General features: G+C 43.9%; 1 protein-coding gene, 1 long non-coding RNA gene and 2 pseudogenes across 2 annotated transcripts in view; 2 read left to right on the top strand and 2 right to left on the bottom strand.

Annotated features, from left to right (window-relative positions):
• Positions 1-847: 847 nt before the first annotated feature.
• Positions 848-22154, bottom strand: LOC142422160 (uncharacterized). The gene is made up of 5 exons (XR_012779055.1): positions 22024-22154; positions 18758-18830; positions 3295-3474; positions 2059-2187; positions 848-1200 (listed from the first exon to the last, which is right to left on the bottom strand). It is a non-coding gene; the product is annotated as an uncharacterized LOC142422160 (long non-coding RNA).
• Positions 9997-11799, top strand: LOC142429380 (elongation factor 1-gamma pseudogene; annotated as a pseudogene).
• Positions 16992-18034, bottom strand: LOC142429373 (non-selective voltage-gated ion channel VDAC2 pseudogene; annotated as a pseudogene).
• Positions 19877-22186, top strand: part of TNFSF4 (TNF superfamily member 4) — a 27530-nt gene continuing 25220 nt past the window's right edge. Inside the window, exon 1 of the mRNA XM_075527609.1 lies at positions 19877-20493. Within this exon, the coding sequence (XP_075383724.1) occupies positions 20347-20493 (147 nt within the window). The 5' untranslated portion in view covers positions 19877-20346. The remainder of the gene's footprint in view (positions 20494-22186) is intronic.

The following is a 22186-nucleotide window of genomic DNA, read 5'->3' as shown; positions in this document are numbered from 1 at the left end:
ACTTTCAGATGTCAGAGGGTAGCCATCAGAGGCAACCAAGTTCTCCTTCTGGGGTGCAGACTTAATGATGGGAAGTAAGGCTTGGATGACAGGTTGAAAGCCAGTTGGAGGGAGGAAATAACGTCCCTAGTTCCTTTTGAGGCAATTCTGATTCATGGTGACTATGCTGACTCAATGCGTGTAAGGCTAGATGGAACTGTGCTCCATAGGGGTTTTAATGACTGACTTTTTCTTCTGAGCACGAATCAGGGACTTCGGGAGTTCTTTCCGTTGGAGTAAATCTGACAGTCTAATCCTGCTTACGGCAGTTCTCACTTTGGTGATGACCATAATATTAGCTAACATTTGTTTGACATTTGTTATCTATTGTATACGCCATGTACATCGCCTACTTCATCTTACTTACCCCGCACACAAGCCCCATAGGGCTTGTGTATCATTATCATTATATTATCATTCTAACCTGTTTTCAAGAGGAGAAAAAAAAATCAAGGTTTAGAGAAATGAAGTGTCTTGTCAAAGCATAACACAACTGCTAAATAATGGTCAGAGCACTACAATCCAATAATCTTTTTGCTTGTTTGTTTGCAGCTAGGGAGATAGTTATTTTTTTCTGAGTTTTATTTTTTAAATATTTTATTAGGGGCTCATACAACTCTATCACAATCCATACTTAAAGCACCATCCATTGTGTAAAGGACATCTGTACATTCTTTGCTCTCATCAATTTCAAAGCATTTGCTCTCCACGTAAGCCCTTTGTATCAGGTCCTCTTTTTTGCCCCTCCCTCCCCGCTCCCTCCTCCCTCATGAGCCCTTGATAATTTAAAAATTATTATTTTGTCATATCTTGCCCTGTCCGACGTCTCCCTTTGCCCCCTTTTCTGTTGTCCGTCCCCCTAACAATCTTTTAATGTATGTATGTATGTATGTATGTATGTGTGTGTGTATGTATGTATGTATTTCTCATTTTATTGAGAGCTCATACAGCCCTTATCACAATCCATCCATCCATCCATCCATTGTGTCAAGCACATTTGTTGCCATCACCGTTCTCAAGACATTTTCTTTCTACTTGAGCCCTTGGCATCCAGCCATGTTAACCTCGATGCTGCTGTATGAGGGGAAGGCGCACGTGGAGCGAGTGAGCCAAGGGACCTTGGCCAGATTCCAAAACCGCCGTGCTCTTTAGTTCCCTCATCTATAAAACAGGGAAAACATAAGGAACAAAATCCATGAAAAACAGAGTTCTTGATTTTCAAATTACACATAGCACCCACTGCTCCTCACGATTCTTTCCCTTTATCTTAGTCAATGTCACCACCATGTAGTTACTCAGGCCAAAGACCCAGGAGTCACCTTCTATTCCTTGGGTTTTCTTCTTCATTTACCATGTCACTTATCACTGTAGCTACAAGATATATCTGGAGCTTGATCATTTATCACCATCTCTGTTCCCCAAACCCCAGGAACCAAAGCACAGCATTTCATGTTTGGACTACGGACAACAGACTCTCAACTGGTCCCCCTAATTTAACTTCTGCCCTGCCCCCATAATAATATGTATTACTATTAATGTTTTTAATATTTCGTATTAGCTGGTTCACCACACACAAGGCAGAGCAATCTAGCTCCCAAAACTGTAAAGCTGTTATCCCGCTTTGATGTGAAATCTTTCGATGGTTTTCTGGAGAAGACATTGCCATGTGTAGCATGACCTCAAGGCTCTGCTCTAGTTGTCCAGTCCAGGGACAGATTACCACATAAGCAAGGTAAGCACAAGTTTATTAGTAAATAAACTTGGGCTTATTTACTAATCTATAGGGAACAGTTTCACAGGGATTTTTTTTTACATGGGTTGTGGTGAAACCATGGAAACTGTTCACTACAGATTAGTAACTAAGCTCAACTAAACCCATGCTTACTTTACTTACTGGGTACTTTGTCCTTGTCCAACTAAAAGCACAAACTCACTGCCAATGAGTTGATGTCAACTCATAGCAACTCTGTAGGCAGGGTAGAGCAGCCCTCCGAGTTTCTGAAACTTAGTAAATAGTACCTGTTTAAGGGAGAGTTGAAGGCCCCGTCTTTTCCCCATTGTCCTTGTCAGGGCTTGTGAATTTGAAATGAACTTTGATTCTGTAGGCGCATGCCGTGGGGTAAGGAGAGAGACAGGTGCCAACCATACCTAGAGGGAGAATCTTTGATGTGGTGAAATTGGTCACTACAGACTAGTGAGTACAAGTAACTTATGATTACCTTGATTACTGGGTGATCTGTCCCAGGTTTCTAACACTTGCTAAGTCATGCAACGTCACTTGTTTCCCACTTACTCCTGCTCGACTGTGATGTAGCCACTGCAAAGATCCCAAACTTGTTCTTGTTCTAAGCCTCCTGCACTTACTGGTTCAAGGTGCTGCCAGTAGCTCTTTATGTGACGAATCCATGGGGAGTCTGTTCACATGTCACTTCCCCTGAGGGGTCTTTGATGGCCCTTACCAAGGGGTAGATATTATCCAGAGACTGTCTATATCATTGGGGGTGGAGTGGGGGAGGTGAGGGAACTTTAAGGTCCCTTGGTCCTTGGGTGATGCAAATGACTAGTTCTCAACTACTAACCCCAAATTAGTAGTTTAAACCAGTGGTGGGACTCAAACAATTTTTAATAACTGCTTTGCTGCCTTTATGGTTATTTTAAGTATAAAAAACATGAAAGTATGAAAGGCAGCTTATTATTTCATACTCACATGAAAATAATAAGTGGTACGCAAAACTAGTTTATATTATAAGAGTTGTGCAAATGAACATTAAAACACAGCGAGGCATGTACATTTGTGATTTCCACAGCTGCCCCAACCTTAGCATGAACACTGACTTGCAATCGATTTGCCGAACTCAACCTCAGAGACAGCAGTGAAATGGGTTTCCTTGAACTGCTGAGTGGGACTGCAGTTTAGAGAGAGATGCCCTGAGAGCCAGGTCCTCTCTCTTAACCACACCTTGCAGTCCTCACAGACCCTGGGTTCGAGGTCCAGGACTGGCGCCGTCTGTGGGACTCCATTCTCCAGAACCCCGTGCATCTGGCCATGGCTGGGGAACGCCCCCCCCCCAACCCCGCCGCCTCAAGGGAGCCCTGGCTGCCCCTACCCATGGGTTGCTCAGACCACCCGCAGGTCATGGCTACCCTCATGGGAGCCTCTGATGAAATTCTCCAGCACTGACTCTAGGTCCAACTAGTAGAGCAATTTCCCCCCCAGTGTGAAAGACAGGCACCTCATTCCGGTAAGAAACCCACCTGCGGTGTGCTTCTGGAAGGATGACAGGCCAGAAGACCCCGCGGAGCACATGGCTGCAATCGTCAACGGGGCGGGGCGGCTTGGTGGCAACAGGGTGCTTGCTGTTTGCTTGTGTCCTCCAGCTCCCTCTGTTTTCTTCAACTAGAACACCCACTCCAAGAGCGCATGGACTGTGCTGGCTGTTAGTTAGTTGTTTGTTTTTTAAAGAAATAATTTTCAAGAACGAATGGGTAAATGAACAAAGTTAAATAAGATGTAAAACTTAGTGTCTAGCACCTACATCACACTTAAAAAATTTAATTACCTTTATTTTCCCCCCGGCCCCTTGAATTCTGGCCGAGAGAGGATCTAAATCTTGAAATCCAATCCAAGTAAAGAAGTTTTATCTGGATATCCAGTGCGGTGGAAAGAACTTTTTTTTTTTAACTTCCCTTTTTTCCCCCAAGAGAGCAATGTTGGCAAGTTGCTAGCAGTTTCAATTGTGAAGTGTCACCCTGAAGAGAATCTTTTTTATTTTGGGAATGTGGTGAAATAGCCTTTGAGGTAAATCACTCATTTCCTTGGGGGAAGTAAAGAGGTCAAAAAGCAAAAGTATCTCTTACTAGGCCATGAAGACTCTCCTCAACCAATGGGAGGGAATTGGATATACTGCCATTTGTTCTCATGTTCTGCTAACCTCAGGGTCAGTGATTCAAATGTACCAGCTGCCCCATGGGAGACAGATGAGGCCATCGGCGCCTGTAGAGATGGAAAGCCCTGTAAGCCCTGTGTAGGGTCAGGATGAGTAGTAATGGACTCTAGGGCAGAGAGTTAGGATCACCGTACTTTGCTCACGGTGACGCAGCGTGTGCAGAGAACTGCTCCCTGGAGGTCTCATGACCGTGACCTTTCAGAGGTGCTGCTGGGAGGGTTTAAACTGTCAACAGTTTAGTTAGATGTTTGTTAACTATTTGCTTCATCCAGGAACTTCTGAGAGTAGTTTAGGGAGGAAGCGAGATGGAGAGGGTACCTACATCTCTGATCATAAAGAACTATTTCATTTAAACCTGTGGCAGTGTAATAGTTTAGAATGAATCATGGGAACTCTGCATGTTCATTAACTTGATGAAAGTCACGATATGCTAACACAAAGCATAGGGAAAGATCTTCTGACTTTCAGATTTCATAGGTTCCAAAAGGAGAGCGGAACGGAAGTCTAACAAAAAGAATTTGGGAAAATATTGGATGAACAGGTGCATGGCTTTCCTACTACCTGGAAGAAGAGCTCCCTTGAACTGGAGAAATAGGCATAGAAGGAAATTGGATCCATGGACGAAGATAGGGAAGCCCTGAGAGCACCGGGGAGGTTGATGGTGCTTACGATGAAAGATGATATCTTAGAGGGAAATTTTTGGTGGCTTGCCAGAAATTTACTTTCTCTCTCTCTCTCTCTCTCTCTCTCTCTCTCTCTCTCTCTCTCTCTCTCTCTCTCTCCCTCCCTCCCTCCCTCCCTCCCTCCCTCCCCCCTTCTCTGTCTGTCTCTCTTGTCTCTCTCTCACTTAGTTTAGTGCTTTGCCATTTAATGTAGGCACAAATCTTTAGAAAATATAAATTCCTATTAGTGTTGTGTGCCTTTGCTTTTGGAGTCAAGAAAGAACCCTGTTTCTACCAAATCCATCCAACTCTTGATAAGATTATCTGTGTCCCAATGGAAATATGCTCAGGTGGACTTTTTAATGACTGATTTTTCAGAAGTTGATCTCCACTCTTTCTTCTGAGGCCTTTTCCTCATGGACTTGAACTTCAAACCATTCGATTAATAGTCGAGTGTGCTTATCATTTTACCGCCCATAGGCTCCAAGCAATTGCTTCGAGGATACTTGGCATTGAAAGAAAACTACCTTTTGGAAAGATGATGCTTGTGGGTGTATATAATTGTCCAAATTCATTTAATTGTACACTTTCAATACACATAGATCAATAAAGTTAATTTTAAAAAGCAAATTAGATCATATCAATTATGCATTGGAAAATCTATTTATAAATAGATCTATGCTTGATATTGAGTACTAAAAAATGTAATTTTGTGAGTAGCAAAAAATGTGTAGATTTTTCCCCACTCATAATGGTGTGATAGTTTGCAGGTGCATTTTTAAAGAGAAACAAATTCTGGTGGCTGTTTTGTGTCATTAAGTTTTAGAATCTATCATCATGCCCACAAGTGACAGCGATGGGTCAATTCAAGATAGAATAACTACCAAACATTCTGAACATCAAAAGGGGGAAGAAGACAAGTGAGGGGCTGATGAATCTGAAACCCAAATGGAATAGCATTACAGGAGTTCATACTTGCATTTGAATGGATCCGGTTTCAATGAAAATTACACATTTCCGGTTTGCTAATCCCTCACATCTCTGATCAAAATTCGGTAACCAGGAGACTTCTGTATTTAATATTACTATTTTCAGTTTTGTTTTGATTCATATTATTGCCTGGTCCACTACTTAATGCATTGCAGATCTACTATAAGCAAATTCATTTTAATTTGGCAAATCTTTATAGGAAATGAAATATTATTGGGGTGGGGCTGAAAGAGATATTGTTACGAGACTAGAAAGAACATATGAGTGCTCTTGACATAGAGGCAAATATTAACTGCATTTGCCTGGGAGGTCCAGGGAAAGCTTAGAATTGTAGTAAGATAATGTTGAAAGAGATTTTGGTGGTCATTTTGTGAGAAGTTTATAAATCTGACTCTTACAGAAGCTTCTTGAAATACAGATTCATAAGTTCCCTCTCAAAACCTGCCTACAAATTGGTAGACAGATGTGATTAGTGATCTGAATCTTTCAAAAGTTTCTGTCCTGAGTTGGATGATCAACGAGGTTTTGGAATCTGATTCCACTAACCCTCTATTCTACTCAGAGCTCTATCCAGCGCTGGAGTTTTCTGTTGAACACTGTTGCTGCGTGCTTTTTCTCTGGCCTCTTCAGAAATGCGGCACGCTCACTACCTCATCAATGACCTCTTTATGGGAAGACTGTGTGTAAAGTTTGGAATATCAGAGATGGAGGACGAAGACACGAGACAGAGCAAATACAAAAAATAATGAGGAAACATGGAGAATTTCAGAGACCAGCTGAGGCTTGACTAGAGAGAGATTTGAGTGTCAACTGAGGAATTTCAACTTTAGTCCAGATGTGGTAGGAGCTCTGGTGGTGTAGTGGGTTACACATTGGGCTGCTTACCGCAAGGTCGGTGTTTTAAGCTCACCAGCCACTCTGCAGAAGAAAGACGAAGCTTTCTGCTCCCACAAAGATGTATAGTCTTGGGAACCCATAGGGGCAGTTCTATAATGTTCTCTAGGGGAGCCATGAGTAGGACTCGACATGATGGCAGTGAGGGTTTTGTTTATTTAATTTACAAATGTGATCCTACTGTGATCATGATAACTGATGGATTATCATGTGATCATGATAACTGATGGATTTAAGACAACTGTTGAAGCAATGATGGAGCCCCGATGGTTTAGTGGTTAGGCGTTGGGCCGCAATCCTCCTGGTTGGCAGTTTGAAACCACCGCCAGGCCAGTGGGAGGAAGACTGGACTTTCCACTTCCATAAAAAGTTACAGCCTCAGAAAACCCACAAGGGGTGTCATTCAGCCTTAACTGGATGGCAGGGAGTCCGGTGATAGAAGATAATGGAAGAAGGGAGCACACGGGAAGTATGACTCAGGGGCTCAAGCGAAGAGCAATGGGATGTCCATTTGAATCAATGAGAACGACAGAAGTGCAGTGATGTCCTTACAACGTTTCTTGAGTGAGGGGACAGTTAGGTGGATTTGGGGCTTTTGAAGCCGGGGAGTGGTAAAACACGAATCAAGACAGGCACATCAAGATAAGGATCAGGTTGAGAAGATAGATGGCAAAGTCGACTTTTGACCTTTGAAATGGACTTGCTCTCATCTCTTGTGTCACTGTGTTGCCTGTTTCTTTTTGTACCTTACTCTTTTTGTACGGTCAGAAGCTGGCACAGTGTAGGTCTTCAAAATTTGGTAAATAAGTAGCCACTGTCAATATCTTCTCCTCTCAAAAAAAAAATCTCCTCCCTCTCTCCTCCTGGCCGTAGTTTGCTGTTGTAAGCTGTCAGGTTGGCTCTCAAATCATGAGGACTCTATAAGTACAGGAATTGAAACGCTGTCTGTTTCTATACCATTTCCACAACAGTTTGTGGTACAGACTATTGTAATCCATAAAGTTTTCTGGAGCTGGTTTTGGGGAATAGTTAGCCAGGGCGTTCTTTCACGGCCATTTTCACTGGGAAGCTCTGTTAAGACCTGCTCAGTGTCACAGCAGCATGGAAACATACAGGAGGGGAGTTGGTCAGGAACATCACTGTTTGTCACTTAAATAATTGCAAGCCTGAGGACTGTGCTTGCCTACACCATTGTCTTTGTTTGAGATAGAAAAAGTGTCTCTACCTAGCGGGGCATATGTCTTTTGATTTGGCTTCCAGAAGCAGAGAATACTGCTGTGGGAATATACAGGTGCCCTTACCTGTACGAGGCAGCATTCAGCCTGAATGAAGTGCTTTGAGAACTGAGTGAAGAGCCGGGACGTCAAATCCCACTCACCCATCGGCTGTCATTGAATGCTCGGGGACAGTCTGCTGGCGTCTCTCCTGAAGGGCACCCCGACAATTCTATCCTAGTCGGCCAGAGTGCTTGGATTCTGCTTTTCTTTTCAGAGCCTGATCTAATCAGATCACAATCTGCTCACATCCTTCCTCGTTTCCCAGAGAGTTCAGGAGAAAGTCCAACAGTCTGAATTTGATAACAAAAGCAAATCCACAGACGTTCCTCTAAGCTTCTCCTCTGGCCAGCATTCTCGCTATCCTCTTTCCAAATGCAGCTCCCTACGGGGCCTGTCCCCCAGTGACTCCCTCCCTCTCTGGCCAGCAACCACCTGCCTCTCTTGCTCTTACAGAGATAGGGCTGTATGGAGTCTAGTTTCTCTGAAATTTCCTTGAATCATTTCAAGGCAGCTGCATTAACTGCAGTTTCATCCAGGACTCACTTCCGTTCATTCTTCCTTTTTCAAAGTCGCCCCAGTCCCAGAACGTCCATGTTCTTTTGCACACTTATCTCTTCCCTGAGGACTGAGAATGTATTTTGTTCATGTATTGTACTCCAGCACCAGCAGGGTAAGAACCTAGATTATGTTTGTTGAGTGAACAAATGACAACTTGATTTAGTAACAAGTGAAAATTTCATCTTATAATTAAGAATGAAAAGTAAAGGCTTTGACCACTAACAAAACATCTCATTTTCAGAAAACAGCAAAATCTTGTTTTGTTTTTTTGGTAGTAAAGGATGAAGTTTTCACTTGTTACTAAATCAAGTTATTTGAAATGCTGTTCATTTTGGAGGTCAATGACTTCAACCCCTCTCACTACCATTGAGTCCATTCTGCCTCGTAGTGACCCTACAGGACAGCAAACTGCCTCTTCGAGTCTCTGAGGTTATAAATCTTCATAGGACTGGAAAGCTTCATCTTTCTCCATGCAGCACCAGGTGAGTGTGAACTACTGGCCTTGAAGTTAGCAGCCCAATTTATGAAGGGTGATTATGGATCCAAGTAAAATGAAACCCTGACACATTCAATATTTTCTGTTTTCTTTATGTTGAGGTGTGATCTCTATTGAAAGCTGGAGTCGTTTATCTTCATCAGCAAGTGCTTCAAGTCCTCTTGGCTTTCAGAAAGCAAGGTTGTACCATCTGCAGTTTTCTAAAAAATTCTTCCTCCAATTTTGATGTGATGTTCTTCTTTATATTGTAGGATACAGAAAAGTTTCTCCCAAGTTGTCTCCCCTAAATATATGCCAAACCTAAGACGCTGCTTGCTACACATGGCAAACAGCTATACACTTGGAGGTCAACAAAAGCAGGTCAGAGGTTATCCTCCTTAAGGGTCATCAGCCACCTAGAGCAATAAGACTGTATAGTCTGTCCCACTCTAAGAAGGGCCCACTTCCTTCTGATAAGGATAGTAAATTGTTCTCCTGAAGGAGAGCTCAGGGAGGTCAATCCCACTCAAGGGTGACCAACGTTAGGCTTCCATATTGATTCTGGGGTCCACCCCATAGTCCCTCCCCTTCCTATCATGTGCACACCCCTAGCTCATCCCCTTCCTGTCATGCTTATGCCTATGGTACAGCCTCTTCCTGTGATGCGTTTGCCTATTGTACATTCCTTTCCTGTGACCTGTGTGGTTACCTGTAATCATGCCCCCTACGTATATAGGGGCCTTGGCCAGAAATAAAGAGAGACCTTCCTGCCCTCTCTGCCTGCTCTGTGCTCAGACCTGGCTGGTGAGAGCATGGCCACCCAGGAGGTGAGCATGCTACCATGAAATGTGTCTGACTTCTTTATTTTACTCTCTCTCCTATTTCTCTTATTCTCTACGACTTTAATCTTTAAATATATTTTAATAGCAATTTCACTTACTGGACCTGTGATTGTGTGAGGGGCTGGCTTCCCCCACAAATGGCACCCAACGTGGGGCAGTAGGAAAAGAACTCTCTTGAGTTACATCCTGTGTAACACTTGTACAGCCCCACGGGAATGTAGAGTGAATCAGAAAATTGTGCAAAGTGAGGATACCACTGGGGGATTAGCAGGTAAGTAATAGAACTAGTGAATGAGTATATTAAAGAGGACAATGGGGCAAGGTAAAAGTAAACCTGAGATTTATGGTACTATGCTCATCCACTTACTGAAAAGACATGGCGTAAAAGTAACAAATAAAAAGATACAAGGTTTTCTGAAAGCAGTAAACAGGTATAATCTATGGTTCCCAGAGGAAGGAACTTTCTGTAAGGTCTCTCTCTCCAGGCTAGATTCCAACCTCGGTCCTTGGCTCCGCACGAGAAAGATTTCATGCCGAAGCCGGGCTCGTGATTCAAGTGAATTTAATGAGAGTTAAAAGAAGCTTCAGGTTTTACGTGGCACCCATAGGATTCCTTTGACCATGCGGCCTGGCAGAGACTGCCCCAGGTTACACAAGGATCTCTCTCCTCCCACAAAGACGACCAGACCAGCCAAGCAAGACCCTCTCCCTCTCGGTTCCTGCCTTTTTAAGGGTTCCTGGGGGAGGCGTGGTGAATGACCCCAGGTTGATCCCATTGACTGAATTGCAGTCACCTGGCCCAAGTGGGCTGCTCCAGGTGTAATGCCCATCCGCGCCCACTGGCGGGAAAATCCAACTTTGTCCTTTGCTGGCTCTCCTGGGCATGCGTCAATGGACTTCCCAATTCCCTAAGCTAAGCTGCCTAACATTTCCATCTAGAGACCTGGGAGAAATTCATTGTAAACTTAAAGAAAGCATACAGAGATGGAGAGAATATTATCATGGAGACATGGTCACTGGGGGCTCAAGTTAAGATGGTTTTAGAACCTTTGCAGGAGGAAGAGAAAGAGGATTATCAGTCTAGTGAGAAGTCTTGTGTGTATTCAAATCTAAAAAGCAAACTAAAGTGTGGGAAACAGAAAGGTTTCTCCCAAGTCTTCTCCTCCAAATATGTTAGACTTAGGATACTGCTTGCAGCTAATGGCAAATGATTGTCAAATTACCTCCCTGAAGGCAGTCAGTTGCCAGACAACTGTCTGGACTGGTAGGCCAACCCCCCAACCCCTACTGCTAAGGGCAATGGGCTACTTCTCCCTAAAGGCTTGCGACCATTAGTTTGGTTTCTGTAGGTGGGGTTGACACCCTACTGTTAATGGTTTCTGTGGAGATCCAGAGACCAGGTCAAACCTGCTCAGTGAGATCCAGCCCAAGAAGGACACCCCTCGGAAAGAGAAGGCACCCCGGGAGGAGAAGCAGAAGGCCCTGGCGGAGCGGAAAGAAGAGAAGAAGGCCGTGGCTCCTGCCCCTGAGGAGGAGATGGACGAATGCGAACAGGCGCTGGCCGCTGAGCCCAAGGCCAAGGACCCCTTTGCTCACCTGCCCAAGAGTCCCTTCGTGCTGGACGAGTTCAAGCGCAAGTACTCCAACGAGGACACCCTCTTGGTGGCGCTGCCGCATTTCTGGGAGCACTTTGACAAGGAAGGCTGGTCCCTGTGGTACGCCGAGTACCGCTTCTCCGAGGAGCTGAGCCAGACATTCATGAGCTGCAACCTCATCACTGGAATGTTCCAGCGATTGGACAAGCTGAGGAAGAATGCCTTCGCCAGCGTTATCCTCTTCGGAACCAACAACAGCAGCTCCATTTCGGGGGTTTGGATCTTCAGAGGCCAAGAGCTTGTTTTTCCGCTGAGTCCAGATTGGCAGGTGGACTATGAGTCGTACACATGGCGGAAACTGGATCCTGGCAGTGAGGAGACAAAGACGCTGGTCCAAGAGTACTTCTCCTGGGAGGGGGCCTTCCAGCACGTAGGCAAAGCCTTCAACCAGGGCAAGATCTTCAAGTGAATGGCCTGCCGCTGGCCCGCCGCCTGCACCTGCCCTGTGGGGCGATGGATGGAGGGGGGGGGGGGTCATTAAAGGAAGCTGAGCAGTGAAAAAAAAAAAAAACCTGCTCAGTGACATCCAAAGTTAGGCAGCCATCCTGAATCTAGAATCCGCCCATCTTGTCACATGTATACCCCCAATCCCTCCTCTTCCTATTGCATGTGTACCCCTAGAGTGTCCCCCTCTCATTGCTGTATAACCTATAGTACAACCCCTTCCTGTGACGTATGTCTTTACCTGTAATTAGTGGGCTTGCACTCCCCACAAAGATATATAGGCCTGGGTTAGCAATAAAGAGCTCTCTCTTGGGCTCCCCTCTTGGCTTCTGCTCAGTTCCCTCTCTTCTCCCATCCTTTCTCCCCTGTTCCCTCTCCCCTTATCTTCCTCCCCCTCTCTCCACGTGGACCACCAAGTGAGGCTGAGGTGAGCATTGCTACCATGAAATGTGTCTGACTCCATTATTCCTATCTCTCATGCTCTTTATGACTTTTCTATAATCCTTTACTTATTATCTGTGTACAATTGCACCTACCAGAGCCCTGATAATGTGTTAGGGGCTGGATTCCCCTCACACTAAAGTCTCTTTGAATGAGCATGAATTAGGCGATGAAACTTTAGAAAAAAATGGAAGGATCAGGGACTGATTTGTTATTCGAAGCCTCTAATTCTAAACATCTCTTGGCCAAAGCCTCTATGCCCTGGGGGACTGCAACCTCCAGATGTCTAAAGGTGATAAAGCACTAGAGGAAGCAAATTCCAAGACCCAAAGCAAGGCTTTCACGCAATGCCACGAAGCCCCCTTGCTTTTGAAGATAGAGAAAGCAGAGAAACAAAACCAGTTGGGTAGTGAGAAGCCTCTGAGATACCCAAACTTAAATCTAGTGAGAGGCAGGAAGGATGGATATCAGGCAGATGAAAAGATTTTAGACAGAGCTGAGAAAACTAAGCCTGAATCAGAAGGGGAAATGATCTTAAAAGCATATGGGAACCATGGATAATACTTTTACCTTGCCCCATTGTCCTCTTTAATATACTCATTCACTATTTCCACTACTTATCTGCTTATTCTCCAATGGGATCCTTTGTTGGTTTGGGTAACTGTATTTTGACCTATGTACATATTCTACATGAGCATAATTAAGTAATGTGGAATTCTTATTCTTCTCGATGTTTTATATAATTTTTTATGTTCTACCCAGCTAAAAGTCTTTGCATAGTCAATGAAACATAGGTAAATATCCTTCTGGCATTCCCTGCTTTCAGTCAAAATGTTATTAGTGGTGAAATCCCTTGTTCCATGTTCCCTTCTGAATCTGGTTTGAAATTCTGCCAGGTCCCTGTTAATGGACTGGTGCCAACTGTTTTTGAATTATCTTTTGCAAAATTTTACTTGTGTGTTACTTGAGTGCTATTGTTTGATAATTCCTGCATCTAGTGGATCATTTTTCTTTGTAAGGGGCACAGAAATATATCTAATTTGTCCAACTGGCTAACTCACCATCTTTCAAATTTCTTGGCATGGACTAGTAAGTGCTTTCCACTCTACCACAGTTTGCTGAAACATCTCAGCGGAGATTATAACAATTCCTGGAGTCCCGTTTCTGGCTAAAGTCTTCAGTGCAGTTTGGACTTCTTTCAATGCCGTTGGTTCTTGATTATATGTCATCTCTTGAAATGACTGAATGTCAACCAATTCTTTTTGGTACGGTAACTCTGTGCATTCCTTCCATCTGACTTTGATGCTTTCTGCACAATTCAATATTTTGCATGTAGGAATCTTCAAAACTTCCACACCAGGCTTAGATTTTTCTTTAGTTCTTTCTGCTTGAGATATGCTGAGTATGTTCTTTCCCTCTCTTTTTCTAACTCCAGGTCGTTGAGATGTCTTTTGAACAAGCCTTTTGCTTTATCATTTCTTCAATTTGCTTTAGCCACTCTACATGTAAGAGCATATTTCAGAGTCTCTTTGACATGCAATTTGGTTCTTTATTCTTGCATTTTTAATGACCATTTCCTTTCATGTGTGATGTTCCTGATATTTTCCCCAAACTTCTCAGATCTTTGGTCATTAGTGTTTAATGCATAAATCTGTTCTTGAGATGTTCTCCCAATTCAGGTGGGATGGACTAAAGGCCATATTGCAGTTCTCATGAGCTGGCCTTATTTTTCTTCAGCTTCAACCTGAACTTGCAATATGAACAATTAATGGTCTGTTTCACAGTGGACTCCTTCTTATGGCTAATGATGTGGAACTACTCCATTGTCTCTTCCTACACATGCAGTTAAATTGATCCCTGCATTCAATTCTACAAAGTTAATATGTATACTTGTAAAAAGATATTTGCTGTTGAAAAAAGGTGTTTGCAAAAAAAGAAAAAAAATCATTGCTGGTGAAGAAAGCTGATGGTGCTTGGCTATCAAAAGATATAGCGTCAGGGTCTTAAAAGCTTGAAGGTAAACAAGCAGTCACCCAGCTCAGAAGCAACAAAGCCCACATGGAAGAAGCACACCAGCCTGTGTGATCACGAGGTGTCTAAGGGATCAGGTATCAGGCATCAAAGAACAAAAAATCATATCATTGTAAATGAGGAGGAGTGCAGATTGGGGACCCAAAGCCCATCTGTAGGTAATGGGACATCCCTTTACAGAAGGGTCATGCAGAGGAGATGAACCAGTCAGGGTACAGTGTAGCAATGATGAAACATACAACTTTCCTCTAGTTCTTAAATGCTTCCTCCCTCCTCTCCCTCCCCCCCCCCCCCCCCCCCCCCCGGCTATCATGATCCCAATTCTACCTTACAAATCTGGCTAGATCCGAGGATGTACATGGGGTAGAATGGGGGAACTGATTATAAGGATCTACATATAACCCCCTTCCATATGGCCAATATGGAAGTGGGTGAAGGGAGACATTGGACAGTGTAAGATATGACAAAATAATAATAATTTATAAATTATCAAGGGTTTATGAGGGAAGGGGGAGTGGGGAGGGAGGGGAAAATGAGAAGCTGATACTAAGGGCTTAAGTAGTGTGTTAGTCTGGGTACTTTAGAGAAACAAACTCACAAAAACTCATGTATGAGAAAGTTTTATATAAAGGTTAAATACACATCAAGAAAACATCCCAATCCAGTGCTGCCCAAACCCACAAGTCCAACATTAACCCATATGTCTGATACTAATGCACAAAGTCCTCCTCCATCTCACAAAACACACTATGATTCTGACTGCAGGAGGAAAGCCGAATCAGTGAACGTGTAAGCATCTCAGTGCTGGCAGGGGTCTCCACATGGGTGCTCCAGCACCCAGGGCTGCATCAGGTTAGGTCCATGTGGCTTCTCCTTGGGGATGTATTGCAGGAAATGAGCCTTGTCTGCTGAAGCAGGGAATTGGCTAAGGCAGCTGCACCCTGGTCTGACCATCAGAAAGCAAGAGACCCAAGAACAAGAAAGGCGAGGCTCACCGAGCCATTTATCTCTCCACTCTTCAATTAACCCCATATGTGTTTAACGGCCAGGTTGGCACAATAAACTAACTATCTCAAGTAGAAAGCAAATGTTTTGAGACTGATGAGGGCAACAAATGTACAAATGTGCTTGACATACAATGGATGTGTGTATGGATTGTGATAAGAATTGTCTGGGCCCCAATAAAATGATTTTTTTTAAAAAAGAAAGAAAATAAACATAGACTTAAAAATATATAGACTTAATCTCGAAAAAAAAATCATTGCTCTTCCAAAATTCTGGCCTACAAAGCCCAGCTTTATTTCTACCACTAAGGCCACATTTCTCAACTACTGATTCTTCCTCTTTGCTTCCAACTTTCACATTCCAATCACCTGTATCAATGAATCTTGATTACATGTTTGATCAATTTCAGACTGAAGAAGTTTGTAGAAATCTTCATTTTTTTCAACAATGCCTCTAGTGATTCATACATCATTCTGAAAAAATAGTATTAACTGGTCTTCCTTGTTGGCATATAGTTATTGTCTCATCACATATACAAAGTATCGTACTTCAAGATTAATCTTGAAATGTTCTTTTTCATAATGCCTGTGACATCCTTCCTCTTGAATTTGTCATTCCCAGCATACTGAACCATAGGATCGTTCAATTAAAAACAGTTAACACAAGTCCGTAAGAGCCTTAGAGGCACAGCGGGTATGTGTTAAACTACTAAGTACAAGGTTGGAAGTTTGAAAGCACTGGTTTCGCCTCAGGAGAAAGATGAGCCTTTTTCCTCTTGTAAAGATTCCAGCCTTGGAAACTCACAGGGCCTGTTCCACTCTCTCCTGTACGGTCACTGTGAGTCAGAGTTGACTTGGTGAGTCAATGATCAGTCCATTCACACCGAGGATATTGATCTGTCTACATTCCATTTAAGCTTTGATGACTTCCAGAGGAAACTGAAGGTCCTGGACACTGCTTTATCCACAGCTTCAAGGTCAGCTTTCCTTGGAAGAAGTCCTTCCTCAGTTGTATTTTGAATGCTTTCCAGGCGGAGGAGCTCATTTTATGACAGTGTTCAACTGCCAATCGTAAAGTTCTCAGTGGCTAATTTTTCAGATGTGGACAGTTTCTTCCTACTCCTTGTCTGTCCTTAGTCTGAAGCTAACTTGAGTGGTCCTGCTGGCATTTGCAATGCATAGCTTCCAGGATCATAGCAACATGCAAGACACCACAGTACAACAAATGATAGGTGAGCTGGGGCTGCAACCCTAGGAAACAAATACAGATTTGCTTTGATTGTATCATGATGTGATCTTTGTGAGATGCATGAAAAACAAACTGCTTATCGATTAAGGAAACCTAGTTGACTTCTTTGAAAACATTTCAACTTTGAGGATGGAGGGCCCTGTCCACTGGCTCAAAATGAAAGTGTCATCGATGCTCTTTTGATAGTGGTGTCATTTGTTCAAAATGCTACACCAGCCCAATGATAGGCTTCTTTTTCTCTCTCACAGTTTTCATAAAGGTCTATTTCATTCGTGATGGATAGCGCGTGTAACAGTTAAACACACTTAAATGATGTATCGGTGACGGCATGACTGCAGCATTCGTTACTAGATAACTCATTAAACTAGAAACCAGCTGTCGAAAATACAGTTTTTAGATCATCCTTTGTTTTTTGATCACCTTTGGGTGGGGTGATGTGGGTTGGGTGGTGGGGGGAAGCCTGATGGTCACAATAGAAATATATTAAGGCCAAATCTTCTGATACCCATTCACAGAGGTCCCTTCAGCGGGATTAAGCCTCCCACTCCAGAGCGAGCCATGCTTGTGGCCTCCGGCATGAATACTCTTCCTGTCCTCCAGAGCAGACAGTGTAAGCGTCACACCGGGCCTGAGTCCGAGTATAGCCCACCCCAATTAAACTAGAGTTGACTTTCGCAGAAATGGAAGCTGTGGGATCCAACTGATATTTAGCAGCAATGCCAAAACGAGCACAGTTGGTGCCTCATGTCCAAGCCAAGTTTACTGACCTGTCAAAATCTTCACAGACTTTTTGATACATTGATCCTCCAAATTCTGTCCCATCATTGACATTGGTGTGTAGCTGGAAGCCCCCAGTCCAGTGGCCCCTACAAAGTTATTCCTTGTCAGCTTTGAGTTGGCACTGTCACAGGTCATCTGATAACCATCAAGTCAGCCCTCATAGCCAAAGACGCTGAACCATGGATTGCAGGTCCAGCAAAATCAAAGTCAACATCACAGCCAAGGTTTGTACACTCCCTCTTGTAGGAAGACTTGATTTTTACTTTTCTTTCCTGTGTTTGGTGAGAAGGTAGTATCAAATGTCAACCTTAAACCTTGGCAAATCTGGCCTTCAATTGCAATTTCTGTCCCCAGAGTGCTATCAGTGTTCGTTTCTCTGTGAAAGTCAGACATACTCACACCATTTATATTTGGTCTCCAAAGTTCCAGAAGCTTGACTGGTGTCTGTGTTAGAGTTCCACACCACTGCAAGACTTGGTTTTCACATCCAGTTTCTCCAACCCCAAACCAAAGCCTTTGTTGAAAAGATCTCCGGCGGCTCTGCCAAGGTCAGCATATGATGGAGGAAGGCACACTGGCCTTGCACAACTCTGCCCTTGGGTCACCATGGCGAGACAGGGAGGAGTGTTCTGCTCTGCAGTCGCCATATAGCCCGAGGGTACCCCCGGGAGGGCCTGCTCAGTCTGTCTGCTGGGGTTGCAAAGACAGAAGCTGCCTGGCCCTGGGTCAGGCCATGATAAGCTTCTTACATATGTTACTAAAGATGAAATTCTTACATAGGCTATCAAAGGTCCTGCAAATTAAAACAGTGAAATTATAAAATAGTACTGAAACATCAACCAAAAGAATGAGAGTTGGAGACTGAGTCAAGGAAATGGGGTGTGTGTGCATAAATGCTGGGATAGTTGAGCTTGTGCTTCTAAGAAATTCCTAAATGGGAACTCATTGTGGTGCACTCCTCTTTGTGAGCGAAACAGCAATTGTAATTTTCTTTTTATAGAAGCATGTTAACCAAAAGGGAACGCAGCTCATGCTCCACACAATATTGCTTTATAGATATTGAGTTTTTCATCCTTTTTATTTTTTGTTTTCAGTCTTTTTAAAAAATTTAATAAATCATTTTATTGTGGGCTCATACAACTCTTATTACAATCCATCCATCCATCCATCCATGTGTCAAGCACATTAGTACATGTGTTGCCCTCATCATTCTTGAAACATTTTCTGTCTACTTGAGCCCTTGGTATCAGCTCCTCATTTTCCCCCTCCCTCCCTCATGAACCCTTGAGAATTTATAAATTATTACTATTTTTTCATGTCTTCCACTGACCTATGTCTCCCTCTACCCACTTTTCTGTTGTCTATTCCCCTGGGGAGAGGGTTATAGGTAAATCATTGTGATCGGTTTTCATTCTTTTGACAGTCCATTAAAATTATTTACTATGATTTTCAGCAGCAATATTTCTTACTGTTTCCTTTTCAGTTCACTGTTCACATTTTGCAACAGTATCTTGGGCCTTTCATGGGTGACTCGTTTAGCCACTAAAGAAAAAGTAAACAGATTTTTACAATTATGTGAGACTTAGATTGTGCATACTTTTTCTTGTAGCCTTTCTCCTCAAATGCTCGCGTTCAACTCTCACACGCATTTGGCTGGTGGGAATAAGTCCTCGGAGATATTCGTAGACAGAGGCTTGATGTCTAGTTTTGGCTTGACTTCGATGATATTGTGCTTCCATTACCTTATCTGCCAGGGGAAAACTTTAACATCTGAAGGGCAATATGCTTTCTAAATGCAAGGCATCATGATCACACAGAGGGCACCAGTTCATATTTTAAAAGAATAAAGTAAAAATAAATAACTGTGCTGTCCATGTCCACGAGTTATTTTTCTCTTTTAAATATGGCTCATATCCATCTTCTGCACAGCGAATTTGCAAATAACATCTCATATTGCTGATATACAAAGATGCTTCCTTCCCTTCCTGCCTTAGACATGTCTCAAGTGGCCTGCGGGGGGCACGCAGAAGAGTACCAGATCCTGTCTTCAGCAGGACCCCTCCCTAGCATTCCTTTGTCATCCACTGAAGTCCTGGGCTCATCATGGGGACTCTGGCATTTGCAGATTTGAATGTTCAATGCAGAAATAATTTTTACCATAATTCCAATAGTAAAGGACAAGTGGTCTCTATTAATAGAATGCTCCTACTTTCAAAATTTTGAATTCAAATTCCGCTCTAATCTCAAGGGAAAGGACCTGTGCTTGAAACTTATTTGAGTGATGTAAACGTATTCATTGATGTAAAAATTAAGTGTGTGCGTTGCGGGGAGGAAAGTAAAAGGAGGAAAAATCAGAATAATCAATCTGTTTCTTTTCTGTTCTGGAAGTCATACAACTGGAGTGTGATTGTTTAATGACTTTGGGTTAATGGATTAGGTGAGAAAAATGTGGTCGGGGCGTCTAGCACAGTGTCAGAGACTCTTCTTTCTGCATGATTCACTATGCCATTCTTTCTCCCCTCCTCCTCCCTTCCTTAAAGTGTGCTTTATTTCCCGAATCTCTAAAGTAGGTTCAATTTAAGCATGAACTTAATAGGTCAGCGATTTTCTCTTCTTCAGAAATGCCAGGGGTGCATCACTAGATCTTATGCCAATAGATGGTGATTTTAATTTTTCTCATTGACCCATGGTCTGGTCATGGGCTCAATGAGAAATTAAGAAAATGACACTCTTTTATGACAGTCATCTCACAGTCACTCAGATCTGTAGTGGGATGCCACAGAAACAACTCCCTTTTAGCCCAGAGGGAAAAAAAAAAGAAAGAAAGTAAAGGGGAAATTCAGATTAGTCACAAAGAAGTTCCCCGCCTGCCTGCAAAGGCTTAAGTGTTAAAACTGAGAGAGTCCTGTCTGCTCTCTCAATCGCCTTTTATCTCTGGCCTTGGGACCTCTGCATTTTCTGATTGATACTCTTTGTTTCGCCTTCATCTCCTCTCTTGTGGGGAAGACATCAGTCTTCTCGCGACAGCGTTCATCTTCCCTGCATCCGGATTGTGAAGATGGAAAGGGCCCCTTCTCTGGAGGAGAACGTGGGAAATGCACCCAGGCTGAGGAGGAACAAGTTCTTGCTGGTGGTCTCCGTGATTCATGGGCTGGGGCTGCTGCTCTGCCTTATCTCCATCTGCCTGCAGTTCTCCGCTTGGAAGGTAAGACGCCCGGCAGCGCGTTTCCCCTTGCAGCCGGTGCGGAGGGCAGCCCCAACAGCTGCAAACCGCCGCCTGAAAAGGATCTGATGCCACAATTGTTAGCAGTGTTCTCCCCACCCCCTCCCGTCAGTGATTGTAAAGTGTGGCTAAGTACTCTTCTCCTCCGGTCCTTTGCCCAGGGGTGGCATGTCCAGCAGGGACACATACTGCTTTGAGATTGTCCTCCCTTTCCTTCGCAAGTCAAGCATCCACATCTTTCTGGCCCAGCCTGATTTGGGAGTGTTGAATCACGGATGCATTTGGTTTATCCACCCTGCTACTAAAGTCTAAAAAGACTAGGGGATTAAAATAAAAAGGAAACTGGAAACCAATTCTACTTGTTCATCATATTAATAAACTCCATACATATTTATGTATGAGGGGGAGGGGATGTTTAAAAAGCCTGTGGAAAATGTCCAGGAACTTTTAATTCTATGAATTTTGTGACACCTCTTGGCATAAAAAGACTTCTTTTTCAAGAATGCTGAAGCTATTGATATTAACTCTTTTAAAATAGCTAACCTGTGCATTTTAAGAGCTAAGGGGCACACGCGCGCGTGTTTTCTGCACATTCCCATTTACGCCCAACAATTAATTCAGGTGTTGTCTCTAATAGTCTCTATCCATCATAACGTAAAGAAATCACTTGATCCCCCCCCCCCCATTTTGTCCAATATATTATGCAATGGGAGATCTCTCTCTCTCTCTCCTTTATCTCTCTATTATCATCTTTAGTATTTCATGACCCTTAATTAAAATCTCATTTTCCTTCGTTAATCACAGTCGCATGCACCCCTCTATTATCATGCACATACAAACATTATTAGGTCTTTAAGGACGTTTTGGATGGCAGGAGACTCCTTGAACAGGAAGTAAAGGAATATTCCTCTTGCATTCTTTGTTGGGGTGACTTTAATAATTCTGGCTTCCACGGCTGGCTGAGTTGGAGTTTTCCCTGTTAAAAGTCAGACCGTAGGAACTGGTTCTGTTCCGGACGGCCACGCCCCAAAGTGGGCACCCCAGATGAAACCAGGATGCGGTGGTAAGCAGTGCGCTCTCAGAAGCCTGGGCTCCTCTCTGCCCACAGGGGCACAAGGCCGGAGGGTTGGCAGTGCCAGGAGAGTGGCGCGTGCTGGCTGTGACTGTGACGCCCCGCCGAGGGCTGGTGGCCACGCTCCCACCTCCACACCGCTTAACACGCCCATCCTCTGCTCACCACACCACACGGTCGTGCTCTGTGGGCAAAATCAGAGTAGGGGATGTGGGGAGAGCGGGCGGGGGGGTGGGGGGGCAGAGGGGAGTGTGGAGGGGTTGCCGTGATGTGTCCACGGGCAAGATGCTCCAGGCAGAGACCGGAACTGGGCTCTTTCGAGAAGAAAATAAACAGTCACTGAAATAAATAAACACCTGCTGCAGTGCATCCACTAGGTCTGAGAGCTTCAAGGCACGTCCCCAGCCCCAGCCCTGTATAACCACCGCGTTGCAGAGTACCTTCTCACACCGGGGGCTGGGACCACGAAGGGCAGTTGGCTCCACTGAAGGCTAACCATTGCACCTTCCTTCCTGGCAAGTGTCTGGGCAGGAGCGGGGAGCGCTGGCTTCCAGGACTGGCGCGCTCGGGCAAGCGCATCTCCGGGTGAGTTAGCATTCCCCA

This window comes from Tenrec ecaudatus, chromosome 1, assembly GCF_050624435.1.
Source record: "Tenrec ecaudatus isolate mTenEca1 chromosome 1, mTenEca1.hap1, whole genome shotgun sequence".
In the NCBI taxonomy this organism is placed as follows: Eukaryota; Metazoa; Chordata; class Mammalia; order Afrosoricida; family Tenrecidae; genus Tenrec; species Tenrec ecaudatus.
Note: the sequence above shows the minus strand (reverse complement) of the source record. Positions and strands in the feature narration are given on the sequence as shown.